General features: G+C 39.1%; 2 protein-coding genes across 51 annotated transcripts in view; both read left to right on the top strand.

The window, feature by feature from the left end:
• The window catches only part of LOC126555987 (heat shock 70 kDa protein cognate 5), a 56580-nt gene extending 48444 nt beyond the window's left edge, over positions 1 to 8136 (top strand). The window contains exon 7 of the mRNA XM_050211142.1: positions 8127 to 8136. The gene's annotated coding sequence lies outside the window, so the exon portion shown is untranslated. The remainder of the gene's footprint in view (positions 1 to 8126) is intronic.
• Positions 1 to 17798, top strand: part of LOC126568747 (cell adhesion molecule Dscam2) — a 60723-nt gene that overhangs the window by 7303 nt on the left and 35622 nt on the right. For 34 of the 50 annotated variants that reach the window (XM_050225343.1, XM_050225298.1, XM_050225335.1 and 31 more), the window contains exon 4: positions 12817 to 12966. In XM_050225343.1, the coding sequence (XP_050081300.1) occupies positions 12817 to 12966 (150 nt within the window). Of the gene's footprint in view, positions 1 to 205; positions 374 to 1011; positions 1180 to 2925; positions 3088 to 12816; positions 12967 to 16576; positions 16701 to 17299; positions 17424 to 17798 lie in introns of all 50 variants that reach the window. The other 16 variants (XM_050225327.1, XM_050225295.1, XM_050225304.1 and 13 more) reach the window with 5 other exon arrangements.

Raw genomic sequence — 17798 nt, forward strand, 5'->3', positions numbered from 1 at the left:
CAGTTGAGAAAGATTCCAAAAATTCTCCTATCCGTTACAAAAATTCCCTGCCAAAGAAATTTACAAAACATATTTTATGTTTCTTTCTTAAACAACAGTTTGCATTGATTTAATTTCAACGTATACATATGTTGGTATTCTGTAAAAAAATGCTCTGCTGTATCCTTTTCCTCATCTTTCCACTTTGTTATGTCCACACCGGCAGTTGTAATTCAAAGCTACGAAGCGGAAGCGGATAACGAGTACGTCATTCGGGGCAACTCGGCCATTATGAAGTGCGAGATACCATCGTTCGTGTCTGATTTTGTCATCGTAGATCTGTGGTCGGATTCCGATGGGAACGAATACTACCCGGGCGAAAGTGGAGATTATGGTAGTTGAAATGTTAATTGGGCGGGCAGCTCCTGTTCTCAATATTCCTTTTGCTTTTTTAAGAATATCCCTTTCATAGAGATGGCGCTGTACAAAATTAACTTTGTGATTTAAGTATTTGTCATCAAATATTGCGTTTGTCTAGCCTCTAGTTTCATCCAGATATTTCTTTATTTGCATTTTATTTGCTCAGTTGTACATCAGCACTATCAGATCCGGGTGAACGATGAATTTGTATTGAACGGAAATGCGGCCATCCTGAAGTGTCTGGTACCGTCCTTCCTGCAGGATTTCATAACAATCGAGTCGTGGGATATCGACGATCAAACTGTAATGATGAATGCGGATGAGTCGACGATGGGTTGGTGCTGCCATATTCAGCCTTCTGCATTATTGATCTTGAATAGTCCACTGTCAATCCTTCCCTTCACGCATAGTTTCCCTTTGACATCGTTCTTTGACCTATGTTGATAGTGTAAGAAGGTTTGTAGGGCTGTCATTCCAAGCTTTTAAAGTCCACTTTACAGGCTTTTACCTATTCTAAACTGAGTTTAAGAGTTGATTTTGAGTAAAAATTGCGTTTTAATGTGTTTTAAGTCATCTTTCACATCTCCCCCACATAATCTCATTCGTCTCTAGTGGTTCATCAGTACTATCAAACACGACTGACGGATGAGTTTGTTCTGAACGGAAATGCCGCAATCTTGAAGTGTTTAATACCGTCGTTCATTTCCGATTTCGTGTTCGTTGACGCTTGGCTAACGGACGATGGTGAAGAGTATCTTCCCATCACGGATGGCGATTTTGGTAATTGTTGTCTTGCAGGGCGTCCAAACATTTGGAGCTCCTTATCTTGATGGTAGTTTTCCTTCCGCAATATCCCAGAATGCATCCTGATATTCTCTCTTTTGGTCCTCCTGGTGTTTATGGTGGTAGGAAACATGTTTTCGTAGCTTCAAGATTAGCTTTTTGAGGAAGGTAACGAGGATATCATTTTTTCCCATTGGCAGAGATGTATTATAATTTGTCCTGATTTCGATTTCACCTTTCGTTCAGTGATCCACCAGTTCTACAACACTCGCGTTATCGACGAGTACGTCCTGAACGGTAATGCAGGCATCTTGAAGTGCTTGATACCATCGTTTGTGTCGGATTTCATCAGCGTCACCGGTTGGTTGGCTGACGATGGTAGCGAAATTGAGCTCCACGAATCAACCGGTAGGAGGAAATTGGAGTTATCAGTTTTGGGTAGAATTGAATCCTTCCTCTCCCGTTCAATGTTCTCCGTCGGGATGTAGAGGTTCTTTTAAGTTTTTTTTTCTTTTAAAGCATACTTTTGTGTTTCTTAACACTAGAACTGCCGGACTTTTCAAACCTTACTAGAACCGCTTTCAAACCTTACTATAGGGCTTTTAGTGATAAATGCTTATAACCATTCCTCACAGAATTGAACGACAGTCAATCTAGGGTTACAGCTATAAAATATTTAAACAATCCAGTGATAAGTGAAGATAATAAAACAAATCTTTTGTTCTAAGTTGTTTGGATCTACGCGGGCGTCTGTGACTCCCTTGAGAAACATTACAAAAATTCGATGTCAATACAGCTCTAAATGGTCAAAAGAAGAGGAGAAATCTTTTTTCAATAGCAAAAGGAACTGACTTACTTCCTTATCAGGTGCTACAACCGCTTTGCGGTCTTGGTCTGCCGCAGCAGAATCCGGAACCGCTCACGGTCCCGCACAGTCGTCGCACCTCAAACTGTGCCTACCACGCCTCCTCTGTCCGTGTGGACGGCCTAAAAGAAATTCTGAGCTGGGTCGTCCGGTGCCATGCGTTTAACATGGCCAGCCCATCGGAGCCTGGCGAGCCTACTTTGCTGCACGACGGTGACGTACAGCTCGTCGTTGTAGCGGCTCCTCCATTGTCCTTCCACACATACGAGGCCAACGATCCTTCTGCGATCTATGTCTCAGTCACACTTATCCGTACTTCATCAAAGGATTTTACATTTTCAAAGAATTTCAAAAACTTCGCTAATACGTTAAGAAGGTGATACAATTACCTCAAGTTACGTTCTTCTTCTGTTTCGGTACGAATCAACTAACTTTTTGACTGCAAAATCTTGTCACAAAAACCCGTACTCGCCAGTGCTGCCTACTTGCAGAAGCACATCCGGTCACTCGTTGACTGCATAGGGATACCAACCATCACAACGTAGTTTGCTTATGGGAGAAAAATGTCAAATATGGAGGTTCTAGGTTGGAAATGATTTTTTAAAGGTACCATATGGGATACACATTTTTTTGTGGGCTGCATTCGAAAGATTGTTAAAAATAAATAAAATAAAAGAAAATTTCAATGGGTTCAAATTACGACGGCAAGCGGAATAACATACCTTTTTCGAGTGCGATAGGACAAAATAGTCCCATCGGCGGTTCTAGTGATAAAATGACTAAGAACATACCATGAAAAAATGATAAATTGAGCGTTTAATTCGTTCCTTTTTGCAATAGTTATAGTCTTGTTCTCTCGATTCGTCCCTTTCTTGCAGTGGTTAATCAGTACTATGAAGCGCAGGTGTACGATGTGTTTGTGATCCGCGGCAATACGGCCCTTTTCAAATGCCAGATACCGTCCTTTGTGGCCGACCATGTAGAGATAATCGAATGGACAGCAACGGATGGCACTAGCTTCAAGAAGGACGAATCATTTGGTAACTTAAATTGATGTTTGCCATTTAATGTGTACCGTTTTTGTATCGGTAACGGTTGCTATATTCCTACCATCTTTAAGCATTCTCGTTGTCTGTTATCTGACTTATAAAGGGTGCGCCCGAAAGTATAAGCACGATTAAAAAACTTGACAAAAAATAAAACCTGTTCCAGAAACTGAATGTTTATTGGACAAAACAGTCTTTGTGGTGTGTTCTGGATTATTTCCGAAAGCAAAATTTTAAGAAAATTTGATCGTATGCTAATGATCGCACTTTTGATCGGGCGCTTCCCATCAGGATCAGCTCAGACGAGTTCCTGAACGATTTTCGACAGTTTCTTCCAGTTCTCCGCGCCTTTAAAATGCTTTCTCAAGGGTGCTTTGTTTAGCGCTCAAAATAACTCAATCGGCCAGGCTTCAGGGCAGTTCGGGGGATTCATTTCTTTCGGCACGTACCTTCATACCATGCGATCGTGTCCTTGGGATAGTGAACAGCGGCCATATCCGGCGAATCCGGCAGCAAGCGTCGATTCAAACACTCTCCGGGATGTAGGGTATCGGTCCTCATCGTCTCTGTTGTCCGAATTTTTCGAGAAATATAGATTTGTTGGCCTCTTCGACATCCTGGCTTTCAGGCACGTTGTGGTATTAAATATGCGGAAGAGTTTTGTAGTCAAAATTTACGTACGACTCATCGTCCATCACGATGCTTGAGGATTGGCGACACAGCAGGTTGTCGTACAGCTTCCGGACCTCTTCGGCAAGTTTGGATGTTACTGTTTTGATGTACGCAGTTTTTGAGCCTCATCGTAAATGGAACTTTCCTTTGCTTTGCTTGAACGCTTTTACTATTTCCTGGTCCAACTGTTCGATCGAAAGGACCAGGATTTTGGGTCACTTTTTGGCGCATCCTCGAAGCTGGTGTCTTCCCGAATGTTTCGGATGGCGGTTCGTACGGCTCCGATACTCACACCTTCCGATTTCGCTAATTGACTTAGCGAAATATGTTTAGGAGTCGAGCACCATTTGTAAGCATCAAATAGTTTCAATGCTAGTAGCTTTGAATGTAAACAATCAAGCATATCAAGAATCAGCTGCTTTACGTCATCCGTTTACTAGAAACGTCATTTGAAAGTCGTGCTTATACTTTCGGGGGCACCCTTTTTTTTAGTTTGTGTTAGGATGGTTCTTACAATATGAGTCTCGGATTAAAATTTTAAATTTTTGTACCTAGTGTGGATAACAACTGCTTGCAGATATTTCAGTTTAGGATTTTAATTTATTTTTATGATTTTTTATGTAGTTTTGTTAATGTTTTGTTTCAATTTAGTTTAATTTATTGGCACTTTTTTTATTGGAGTTTCGTTTTTCTTCCCTCCTTATCCTTCTCCAAAATTCCATGGGCCTCACGGCCTACCCTTTCCTTATAATCCTCCTTCCCAGTAGCTTGTAAGTTAGATCTTAAGTGGCGTGATCCATTTGAAATTCATTTAATGCTTATAGCAAATATGATCCAAACTTCCTCTTCAATTTTTGGAGAGTGGAAACGAGAAACAGGGTGTTGTTGAGAGTTTAGCTTTTGTGGAAGCAAATTTAAGAATTTTCGTTTCAATTTTTAGCAGGTGTGTTTGTTTTATAACGTTTCCAGCAGTCTGTCATATCATCTTCATCGTCGTTTTCATCGTCACCGCAACAGCAGCATAATATTTGTGCCGACAGCTTCGTGCATGCTTTTGAAGCTGAATTCGTAAGATCGAAGGTGATCTTGAATGCTTCGTCCGTTCGTTGGGTGTTGCAGCGAAACGAAAAAGCGATCTTCCCACTGATGGCCCCGTTTATTCAATCTATCCAATCGTGGTGCAGCTGGTGTGGTGTTATGGTGTTGCTGTAAACAAGTCTGCTCGCTACCCACCGCAAATCCGGCCCGTAAGACTCGGACACAACTCTTGTGCCCGTTGAAAATTAGGAAAGCGTAGAGACAGTCTATTTCGTCGAACACCAACGTTGAAGCACTCCGGGTTAACTTTCGGCAGAGTTTTGATCAACATTTGGCAAACATATGTTTGCTTTTTTCGCGAACAAAAAAACGGGACTCACTGTCACCCATCCATTTTGCGTGCCTCGTACGGCTGGGGGAGCGTACAAAGGCACGAAACAAGCGAGATTGAAATGATAATCCTGAACGCATCATGCGAACGTTTTCAATGAACCAGGAACAAAGCGAAAGCGGTTATAATTTATGAACATTTGTGTCACGGCGCTAGCGTTTTTTTTGTGAGGGGTTTTGTGTTCCGCGTAGTTGTGATGAAGCGTGGCATAACTTTGCTTTTTTTATGAGCCCGAATTGGCCGTTACATTTTAATTTGCAAATTGTGTTGAGTGGTTTGTCGGTTGTGTTTGAATTTCAAATATGAACAGAAGTGCTAACGGGCTTGATATGTTGAGGACAAGTTTCAATTTCTTTTTTTTCATAAGCCTTCATGCTTGGCAATGTCATCAAAACGTGTTTAATATGTTGGTATTAAATTAAGCTTTAATAACCAAATTGTTTAAGTATTTTTTAAAATGAGCAATGTGATTGTTCTTACACAACAAAACAAAGTTATTTGTTATTGAAACTGCAAAATAATAAATATCAACAGAACTGTTTTTTCTTTTGCAATTACAGTAGTGAACGCAATAAATCATATTATTTCGTTGTTATTAAATTCATGCAATGATTTATCAAGAAAAAGTATAGTATGCTCCATAATGCTTTTAGTAAATAAGATTAAAATGATAAAGATGTAATACAATTCGTTCAAGAAATAATTAAATAATAAAATTATTAAATAGTTTATGTTTTAGTATGAATATAGTAGATCATAAAATTTAATATTTTTTTACCGTTCCAATCTGACGTCCTCCAACAATCTGTCTTGATTTTTGACAGTCTAGTGTTGGAAAGCGTGTGGGCCATAGTATTGATATTTGTTTCCAGTATTTTCAGACTGCAAGATGTCAGGGAAGTAAAAGGAATCACTTTCCGGAAAATTGCAAACTAATTATCAATAGGAGCTGTGCTTATTTTATCCGGACAGGAACTAAATTGTGTGTCGAGCCCATGTGATGGCGTGTGAATCATGTGAATGGCTAAGCAAAACTCGAAGATTTCATCAATGAAAAATTAAGGAATTAATCAATCTAAATGTCGATCGTCGTACCATACGCCAGCGACCGATCTAATCTGGCAACGAATTAAATTTTGCAATGGGACAACGATTCCAAACCTTCAGCAATTTTTTTCCCATATGTTACCGATTAAAGATGTCCGAATAATCTCTGGATTTAAACCCAATTAAGGACAAAATAATTGCTCTCCAGCAAAACCGCGTATTTTAAAGCTTTGAAACAGCGTACGAGAATATCGATGTACCGAAGCTAGCTGAAAATTTGTGTCGACGATTGAAAGTGGCGCTAAAGACAAAGGGTGGCCATACTAAATACGGAGAGTTTGCAAAATATTATGTAAAGGATGATATACACATTATTTCTGAACAAGAAATCTGTTGTATGATTTGTTTTGTTCGTTTTGAATCTTTCTCTTTATTGAAAGATAGCGTATTTCGAAAGAACTAATGTGTAATCTTCACATCTTCAATTCGGTCTGGTAAAAGAGCAATAAGTTTTCCATGTAAAGGTTTGTTTAATTTTTAAAAATGAAATATTGAAATATGGAGCATTTATACACAATTGATGAAAAAGCGCATGATTTATTTTGTCCAGTACTGTATTTTAAGAATTTTTTCTAGTTGATACCTAGCACTTGAATACCATAAATAATTTCAGTGTAACGAAATAAATGAATAAATGAATTATTTAACCTATTAACTGAAACGATTTTTTGTTGCATTGTTTTCATTCTGCGTTAAGGACACACGGCTTTGACACGTTCTCCATTTTTGTTTTTATTTTTGTTTGTAAAGCGGCTGAAATCACCACATGCACATTATCCCGTTGTGTGCGTACACAGTCTCATTCATGACAACTGTGTCCCAGTTTTTTCCGAGCCCGTTCGGTAGCATGTGCTCCGTGTGAAAGTTTACCCGTTTTGCTAGTGAGGGAGGTCCTTGGGAAACTTTGCGCGCCCAAAACCGTAGAGCCAGCCGAGGCGCATGCTCCACAGACGCTGAGTAGTTGCTATAGCAGCAGAGAAGTAATCGATTCGGAAAGTGTGCCCACTGTTGTGGTGTCTGTATGCGCCAGAAGGGGTAGCTCGGGGTAGGTTTTTAGCACCGTGGACAGGGGTGTTGTCACTAGGGCACTCACCACGGTTGCCATGGTACTAGGGCACTCACCGGTGCAAACCAAAATACCCTTGGCCCTTGCCACACACGCAACAGGTTGTGTTGTGAGTGGTTTGCCCACTAGTGTTTAGTGTGAAGCACGGGTAGGTAGCACAAGTCCTGACCGAGGCCTGCACGTTGGTGTGAATCATCACCGTCTCTTACTATCGGTTGGCGGTTTTTTTTCTCACCGGTGCGGCACATGCTCAGAATCGGTTCGCGTACGGTGCGTTCTACATTCATCCAGCCAGCAGCAGACACATGCAGGTCGTGTAGCCGATGTCTCTGACGTTGAAGTTGGTCCCATGGTGGTAACCGGAAAGGTTACGAAACGCTCGTAAAAGCACGTGCTTTTGGAGCTGGCCAGCGCGGATTTTCCTGTCCTCTTACGTGTTGCGATCGTTGCCGGGTGGGTTGCCCGTGTGGTTCAATGAACCTCACCGCTGGTCAGGTCTTGCTAAACGGAGCGTAGTTCCGTTTGTTTTTGGTGTGGGCCAAACCGGAGGGGAAAAAATAATAAAACCTTCTACACTGCTGAGGTTAATCGTGTGACGATGAAACGACAATGATGATGTTTACGAATCTTCTTTACGATTCTTCGAATTTTCAAGGGTATCTTTTGTTTAGGAAAAAAAAAACAAGGAGTCAAACTACTTTAACAAAATTTAAATAATTTTTAAAATTTTAAATGTCTAAAAATCAGAATAAATTTTTCCAAATTTGCTTTATATATTTATTTCTAGAGCTACAATGAATGAATTTCAGTTGGATCCGGACAAAAGTAGTACAAAAACCACTACAAAGATGGATAACAAATAAAACTGTTCTTACCAGATACACCACCACCGGGACACTGTGCTTTTGTCGGTTGCCAATATTATGTTGCGTTATTTTTAACCTCACGTGTTTCGACAGCATAATCTCCCTGTGCTGGCAACATAAAACCGCCAGCAAATGCACGATCTTCGGTCTATTTCTGGACGCAAGACAACAGTCCTATTTGTTTCCATCGGAGTTAGTAGGGCAATGGGTGTCGATACGAATCGATTTGGAAGGGGCGGGAAAGCAAAGAAATGTCTAATGTATACAGTTCTGCTATTTTTCCGGTGATTAACAAACCGTGAAAGGTGAAAAAAAAGCGATGCGTAAACTCTTAACAAAATCTTTTCTACTTCGATGCTGTTTTTGGACTGTTTGAGGAAATTTTTGATTGCTAAATATATTGTAGGATTTCGAGAAAGTTTTATTGTGTATTGTAATGATAGAAATTTTCAAAATACATAAAAAAGGTACAGCTTTAAGAGGTTAATTTCGAAGTTTTTCTTCTTTACTTAACTCAGAGATCATGCCGGCAGTAGAATCGACTACTAAACAATGAGGTGAGAACGTAGATGAATAGCCAGTACTTTGGGTGAAAGGTCCGGATAGGATTTGATTTCCGATCCTATCGTGTGAAGACAGGCGCCGTGATCCTCTCGGTCATCGGATTTCGGAGCTACATTTGCTTTTAACACTATTCCAAGCAACTGGCTTCACGGGCAGCCAAACCAATTTTAAACCAAATTTGAATGGAAAAAACAGCCTCCAATGCTAGGAATTCGGTTATAAGTAATAAGCTTATAACCGTAAATAATTTCGGAGGATTTATTGCGTCCAATTTGGGGTGCTACATTCGAATAATAATTAAATTAACTCTTTTCTTTCTATTGATGAATGCATGTCACTGATGCTCTTAATCGTTTTCAAGTTATGATAAGGATGAAATATATTTCTAAAAATTCCAAAAACTTCATTAATAATGATTTAAGTGTTTTGAACGAATTTTCACATTAAAAAGCTGCTTACAGCTTAAAAAAGTTGATATCCCAAATCTACCGTGTAAATTGCAGAACTTTATTACCAGTAAATAAGAAGTTAAAGAAAGTAAAATAACAAGTTTGGAAAGAATGTATATTTGAAAAATCTGTGTCGTTTTATGCCTTTTATTTCGCTATGAAGAAATATAACTTTTCGTAACAGTTTTTATTCAAATTAAAACACCTTTAACTTTTTACTTACTCGTGTAACTTAAAAAAAAATTGAAGAACTAAGTTGTCAAATTTTGTTAAACGATTTAAATAATTATTTTCAAGATTTATTTTTTATTTTGTCGAAAAAACATGTCAACTTTAAAGATTCAAAACATGGAAATTGTTTAGAATTAAGGCAGCACATTTAATTGAAAAACAATAAGAAAATGTGTCTTAACTTTCATCAGAATATTGTATTTACATTGGATTACACGTAAAAAAGTTATGAGTCTCCAAAGTAGTTGGCTACCCGGGTAGCTCGGTTGTCTGGAATACAAATGGGACAGGCTTAATATTATTTTTAACGATCTTTAAATCTCCACTGGATCCTGAGGCCATTTCATGTAGCAAAATGAAGTTATGGATACTTGAAGTGAAGAAAATAAAAATTAGATAAATCTATTTGAACTAACTGATCTATTTAAAAAATATGGAATGTACTCTACAAAAGATTGATTTTTAGCTTTGTTTAGCCTAATACGGAATATTTTATGGATTGGATAAAGATTGTATAATATAATTAACTGATTGTGCCGATCCAGGTTAAAAGCTCTTGAACAGGATCAGGGGTTCAGATTAGAAACTTATTTGAACTGTGTGTTCTCCACAAGAAAGAAACATAAACTATCCGATCATGGATCTTCTTCGTGGCTTAAATACATTTTAGATTACGCCGGCTATCTATTGGCTTACTAGACTATCCACGTAGTTGGATAGTCAGTCCTCTCTACCGGGGAACGGTCCTGATGGGATTTAAATCCCGGTCTTGCCGTGTAAAGGACGGTGCCGCTGTCGTTCTACCCGGAGCTATATTGTAATAAAAATTAAATTGCCTTTTTTTCTTGCTATTGATGTACTCTTCTACTTCTCTACTCTTTGCCGTTTTCAAGTTATTAATATTAAAAGACGACGTGTTCTTTTTTCCTGAAATTGAATTGAAAAACGTTCTTACAGCTATTAGAAATATCATAAAATATTTCTAACATGCAATGTTCAGAATTTTACTACCAGTAAATGGGAAGGTAAAGGTGTTTTAGTTTGCGTTAAAACCGTGACTGAATAGAGTCGTCAACGTTATTTATGCATTTCAACTGTGTTTAAGCTGTTCAAATCTACCAGTTTTATTAGGTTTGTAAATATTATACTTGAAAAGAATGTATGTTTGTCAGATATAAGTCGTTTTACTTCGTGTTTTTTTCATGCAATGGTTTTTTCTTCAAATAACACCTTTAACTTGACGATACGGCACTGGACCGTAATAATCAATTGTAAATAAATAAACACCTTTAAATTTTATTTAATCTACTCAACACAACGGTGTTGACAATACGGCACTGGACCGTAATAATCAAATGTAAATAAATAAATAAATAAATTTTATTTACTCCTGGTGAATTTCTGAAAAAAAGAAACAGATTATATCTGTGTTTCTAGAAATGATTAGAAACATTATGTTATGAAATTTTGCTAGACCACTTAAATAATGATTGCAAAGGTTTTATTTATTTATTTGTGATTATAAAATAAAACATATCAACTTTGAAGATTAAAAAATTAGTAATAGTTTGAAATCAAGGTAGCATATTTAATTTAAGATACAGAAGTAGAAGTTACTTAACTTTCATCAGAATGTTGCATTACTCTTGGATTACATGTAAAAAAAATTATAAACCTCCAAAGTAGTTGGTTACTCGAGGAGCTCGGATGTCTAAAATATGAATGGCACAGGCTTAATATTATTTTTAACGTTCTTTACATCTCCACAGGATCTTGGGGTCATTCCATGTAATAAAATGGAGCTATTCCTATTGACAAAATTGCCTGAATAACCACTACTAAAGTACTTTTCAATACAAATTTGCCTGAGTAGTAGAGATCCAGATTAAAACCTTACTTAAACTGTGGCCCTCCATAAAAATAAAATATAAACTATCCGATTGTGGATAAATTAAGTAATAAATCGCTAGCAAATAAACAATACGGCTTCTTTTTCTCTTTGGGTTAACGATCAGCTAGGTCATGCAGGTCACCTATAATGGCACACTAATCGGTTTTCTATCACGCAACCCGATAGTTAACCCTTGTTATGTAGAATGAGCCAGACAAGATTTGATAGACGACCTAGGGATAACAGGAATTAAAACCCTAGCGAAAAAACATGTTACATCAATGACAATACGGTTTCAGAACCAGATATAAGACGTTTCGATTTTCAGCTCCAAATTTCGATAGTCGTTAGGATTGAAAATTACAACAACCATCTCAAGAGCGTTACTGCATCGAAGTAGAAAAGAACAAACTCATTCCGATTCGTTCTCAAACGGGCGGGGAATACTTGCCTTAAGATTTGATCTGACTCTGCCGACGACTCATTTGCATACAAGCAAACAGAAACAAATGCCAGTCCGGAAGAAGGCGGCGTGTGATGTTCTGACTTACTGGTGATGGTGGTGGTAACGACGACGCATTCCAGCCATAATGTGATGCTAATGTTTACACACGCGATGCCGAGTTATGTCGCGCTGGGAAGTTTGAAACAACGAATCGCTTGACCAACTTGAAACAGCTCCCCACCGAACTGACAGCTCTGATAGAGTTGTCGTGCGTGTGAGCTTCTGTGTTGCGTTGCAATGCTGGTCGTCGCCAGTAGTTTTCGGATACGGAAACACCAGACACACGGGAAAGAAAGACTCGACTCGATTGCCTTACTAGCTCTAGACGTAGAAAGAAAGGGGTTGAAGTCCATGCGGGTGGCGCACGATGTCGTCAAGTTGCGGTGGCGGAAGATCAACCAAATAGGGCAGCAACCCGGCTTTAAACATCGGGTCACACCCAACGGCTTCACTGTGTGGGTGTGAATAGTAGACATTTAATGTTGCTTCCTATGTTGATGAAAGCAGACAACCAATGGGGGGACACGTTTTGTAGCATAAATTATCTTCTCGGCATCTTATCTTTATTAGAACAAGCAGTTCCAAACACACTAACGGATAGGTGTGATGGAATGGAATGCGCATTTCGTACCGAGGGCACACATTGTTGTCCCAGCAGGTTAATTTCCGAGAAAAATCATAACCACCTCGCGTTGAACGAGAGTGAAAATGGGACGAGTAAGATAAATATCGCTACAAAACGGACCCGGTGTCGTCAACCCGCACAAAGCGATCGCTCCTGGACGACATCCAGTGCACCGCGTGGACTTAGATGGAGTAGAATTCTACTCCATGTGCATGTTGTTGGTAGTTTAGATGCGATCGCTCGCTGTAACATATTTTCTAACAAATTTCTCTTGTATCTCCCCTCATCGAAATCCAATGCCTATAACCCATGATCCAGACGGTAAATACATGGTGCTACCCTCCGGTGAGCTACACATCCGTGAAGTTGGCCCTGAGGACGGCTACAAGAGCTACCAGTGCCGTACGAAGCATCGTCTGACGGGCGAGACACGTCTTTCGGCCACCAAGGGACGACTGGTGATCACAGGTAATTTGAAGTAGACCAACCAAGAAAAATGTGTGTCTTGGTGTCCAGCATCACTTCGGTCATATCGCACGGCACACCCAAACGATACCCAAAACAGTACCGGCAAAGAAGGACCCCCGGTGGAATGCTAGCTTTGGCTGGCTGTTACTGTTTCGACGCAAGAATTAAAATGCAACTCACGACCATTTTCATGTGGCGCGAGATGACGTCTGTCAGTTTTTGGTTGCCTTTTGCCGCGTATTCGCATTGGGTGTCGTTTGGGGAATCTTCGGAATAATGTAAAGCATACTCGGTTGGCGTTCAGATCCTCCCGGTATATTAAACACAATATGCTTCATCAAAGTATGATGGAACCATCATTTGGTATGCCGTTTATCACGCACTCCACAGCACAACTTTGGCCGGTCGACTATCTGATCGTCTCTTAAGCCACATTTATCACCACACACCCCCTCACCCGGCCTGTTGCACCGCTTCGTGCGTTGAGGAAATTAATCCCAGGCGGGATATACGAGCTCTCGATCCTCGCTGGGGATGGCAGCACTTCTGCTTTCTAACTGCACAAATTCAAACTCCATTACACGACTCCATTGGTGATGGTGTAAAACGGGTTGAAAGTTTTCTCACGTACCGGACAAACGAAATTGAGTCGATCACGAGTTGATAATGAAAGCTTTTTTTTGTGCTTTGTTTTGTGCTGTTTAATTGTAAGAAAGGTTTAATTAGAATGCGTTTAAATGATATCTAGTGTATCAAGTTGTATGTGATCTTAATTTTCTACGTGGTCTGTGTAATAATAATTTTACATCATAAATATTTTAAATAATTGTTTTATTTACATTTATTAAGATCGTGTATTTGGATTATGATGTCTCTCAGGAGAATTTAATAAAATACAAAAACATTTCTTTCGGTGCCGAGCTGCTTTACATTACTTTTCCGATCTTGCCGTGTGTTTGCTTCCAAAGTGATGCATATTATGTCGTAAGTGTTTGGAACGTGATCGCGTTCGTGTGTTTTTTTTTCTTTCGCTCCCAATTTTACCCATCACCATTTGCGCGCTCGTCTTCTGGTGATGTTGGTTTTGAAAAAACAAATTCTGGTGATGTTGGTTCACATTCATCATTCGATCACGTGCTTTTATATCATGCTTCCAATCACTTGCTAATGCATCATCCGTCATAAAAGTAATAAAACCAAATTCCATCGAACCACCAGCGAAGGCCAAGTCCGGTTACCACCGTGTGCTAAAGATTCATCGTCACAAGTTTGCTAACTAAATCATGTTAACTAATACTAACGTTCATGCTCATGAGTGTTAGCCGATTTGTTTCTGTCTTCTGTAAGAAGGTTTGTTTTGTGCTGTGAATTAATCATCAGCTGTGAGTAAAACAGCAAGAATGGTAGCGTTCGTTCGTTTCTCGCCTTGTGTTCGTGGAATTTATGCTCGATAGCGATGAAGTGCTGTTTCAGCTTTCAATTAAATCAGTTCACAATGTAATTACTCATTTATTAGAATCCGTTCTCAAGCAGAATCAAGTAGAATTAGTGCGAATGTTTGGGCGAGTAGTTTAATATTTTATTCATGCGGATATAACCGTTTAAAAGGCATAAAATATTAATGCGATCAAGGTCGGTGTTGTTTTATTATCTGGCATATTGTTTGATACTTATTTCGATCGAAGAGCCTCATATTTTGGAATTTTAATACAATAAATAGTAATATAAATTACAATATGCCATATGGGTTTCGCTCTTACAGTGTGTAGCATAGTTATTAGATTTTCTAAATAAAAAAAAACGTAACTTTCTTAAAGCCATAAAAACAATATTTTGATTGAATAAAAAAAAATAACACAACAAGATAATTGTGTAGCATAAAAACATGAAAATGAAAACCAATTTTTGTTTTTGTGAAGTTGATTCGTTTTTTTTTTGTGAAGTTGATTTTAATTTATTCTTAACGAAAAATAACAGAATTATTTTTATAATTATGTACAATTCCAATGCAGGGATTATCAGTCAATTCTAAACATTAACTTAACAATATAATAAATGTATTCAAGATAATTGAAAGCTACACATTGTTTGCAAGGATTTATGGTTTAATTAAACTTATGAAAAACTATGATGATCGTATCATTTTGTTGTACGAATGGCTCTTCTTTGAGACGGAAAACAGTGTATCAAAGTTTTTTGTTTGTTTGATTTTTTTAAAATATATTTTGGGCACGGTTACGGTAAGGTTCGCCGCCTTGTTTTCAGCACTTCCTGCAGGTGTCTATTTAATTATAAATTTTATTAAGAAAAAGATATTTATAAAAAAAAAATTAACCCCATCTGCTACTGTACAGAACGTAAAAATGCGATTTTAAAGAAAATTCTCAACGAATCAATTTAGTTTTTTTTTGTAAAATTTTGTAAAACATTTTGAGAAAGCTTTGCTGTGATTAGATAAAACATTATATCGATTTTTGGTGTATTTTTGCCAATCAGAATAAATTATGGCTAACACACATAAAACCATAAATCAAGCCCATTCACCAATTTAAAAAATCAAACAAAAATTCTTTAACTAGTTGGGCATCTCAGCAGTTTGAAAATCGTACATAAAAGCGGCCTTAATTTAATGTCCATCTTTTTATATTTACGGTACGCACTGTGCAACATTTTTAATTCAATAATACTGATAATTCCATTCCAATCCATTCCAACAGTGATTCATTATCTTTATTTTTTACAATTTCAAATTAAACATCACAACTTTATGGAGTGAACGGATTAAAATCGAAAGCTGAACTACTGTGCCTTCATCGTTAGATTGATGCGTGTTTTATTTCCTTCTTTTATGACGCCGATGATCGCTGGTAACAAAATAAGCGACCCCAAAAAGATGAAGATACAGAAACGCGCCAATTTTGTTGCCAGCCCAAAATAACAGTAATAAATCAAAACAAATTGCCTGAATGTTGGGATAGGGTACCCTGTGTTGCGTGTAGAAGAAAGCTCTGGTCCGGGCCTCGGTTTGCCTGTTTGACAGAAAGATGTGTTAGAAAGTTATCTAAATTCTTAACGAAAACAAAAAGCAAATGGAAGAAATAGGTGTCTCAAATCAGATCGCTCGTGTTTTAACAAGTTTGTGTGCTACAAAAACGAAAAATGAATAGAACAACGTATGTGTTGTTAAAGCAGGCCTGGTTAAAGGAATGGTCAACACTTGTGACATTTTGTGCTACTAACCACGACTCACGGTACTAGAGCAACTCCACCAAAAGGTTTCGGTGCATGGTGCCACGTACAGAAGGGGAATTAATTTCCTTTTCCAATCAACTGTTGAAGGAACGTTGTTTTTTCACCAACACCATGATCACTGAGCTCACTCATCTGCCACAAATGGCACGGTTTTGCACTAATAGGTGCTTCGAGTTTAGCACAATTAATAACACAACTAACATACACACCAACTAGTGGACTGGATGCTGGACAAGTGAGATAATCGTGCGTACACGGCCCGACATCACATCGAGTAGCACAACTCGCTTAATTCAGTACCATGCGTGGCACAATGATTCCAATCTCCCCACTTTTTTGTTTCTTCCACCACCTTTAGAACCCCTCGGTAGGGTGTCCCCCAAGCTAGATTCCACCTCCAAGATCGTGACGGCAGAAGTCGGGCGTAGTAATACGATCGCTTTACTTTGCTCTGCCCAGGGCTACCCGATAGCCGTTTTTAGGTAATGTTTCTTGAATTTCTTTAGCTTTTACAATTGCGCCAACCGTGTCGTGTGTTTGTGAAGCGCGCCCAGGGTGCGGCCTCTTCCTCGGAAGCGTATCAGACAGCGAAAGAGATGCGTGTTGCTAGAACTTAAATGTCAGATCGTTTTTTAATCGTTCGGCACCACGCGGAGTGTGACATTAATCCAGCTTCTTGTATCACTTACTGCCATAGAGCCACTAGCGAGTGTTGCGCCACGCCTCACCACTGGAGACAAAAGCCGAAATCTTGACATCAGAGTAGAGCACAACATAACACTGCTATGTCCGGCACAGTCCTTTCCGGTGCCTGCATTTAGGTGAGCTGCTGATGAAGTATCATTTTCCACGCGCATTGGGAAAGAATTTTCGTTTGGGTGAGACGTCCTGAAGGCTTAACGTTTCTTGTTGCAATATGCATTAATGCGTTATCAACGTTCGGAGTGTATTAGGAAAAGTGTTTGTTAAATTTGGGACACTCTATACTTTAGTAATTGGAAGTCAAAGTCGATTATGTCTATGGTTCGTTGGGCTAGGACGAGTTTTACGGTAAATATTTTGTTTGCCCTTTTTCCCATAGAACCAATTGGCAGCGTTGCACCTCGGCTAACGTCCGGTGATGCGATGCGCGTGCAGGTGGAACGCTTGTCCGCCAACATCACATTGCTCTGTCCGGCCCAATCGTATCCGGTACCTGCCTTTCGGTAAGCCCGATTTTTTTTAAAATCTGACTATCCAATATCCCAACATTTAGACCACATAAAGCTTACACAAAGTGTTGCATTTAACTACACCGATTCGCTTGTTGTACTACGCGTTGGGGACGCTGCAGAACCGGTCGGCAGTGTTGCACCTCGGCTAACATCTGGCGACGAGAGTCGAAAATTGCTCGTGCAAAAAGACGCGAACGTAACGATGCTTTGCCCAGCGCAGTCGTTTCCGGTGCCAGTGTTTAGGTAATAGGGGGCAGACATTAGCTCTGAGCATGTTTTAGGATCTTCATAAAATTGAAAGGAAAGATATTCTAATACCAACATTCTTACAGCTTGTGAATAGGTTCTATCGAAGTGGATATAGTC

This window comes from Anopheles maculipalpis, chromosome 2RL (genome assembly GCF_943734695.1).
Source record: "Anopheles maculipalpis chromosome 2RL, idAnoMacuDA_375_x, whole genome shotgun sequence".
NCBI classification, from domain to species: domain Eukaryota; kingdom Metazoa; phylum Arthropoda; class Insecta; order Diptera; family Culicidae; genus Anopheles; species Anopheles maculipalpis.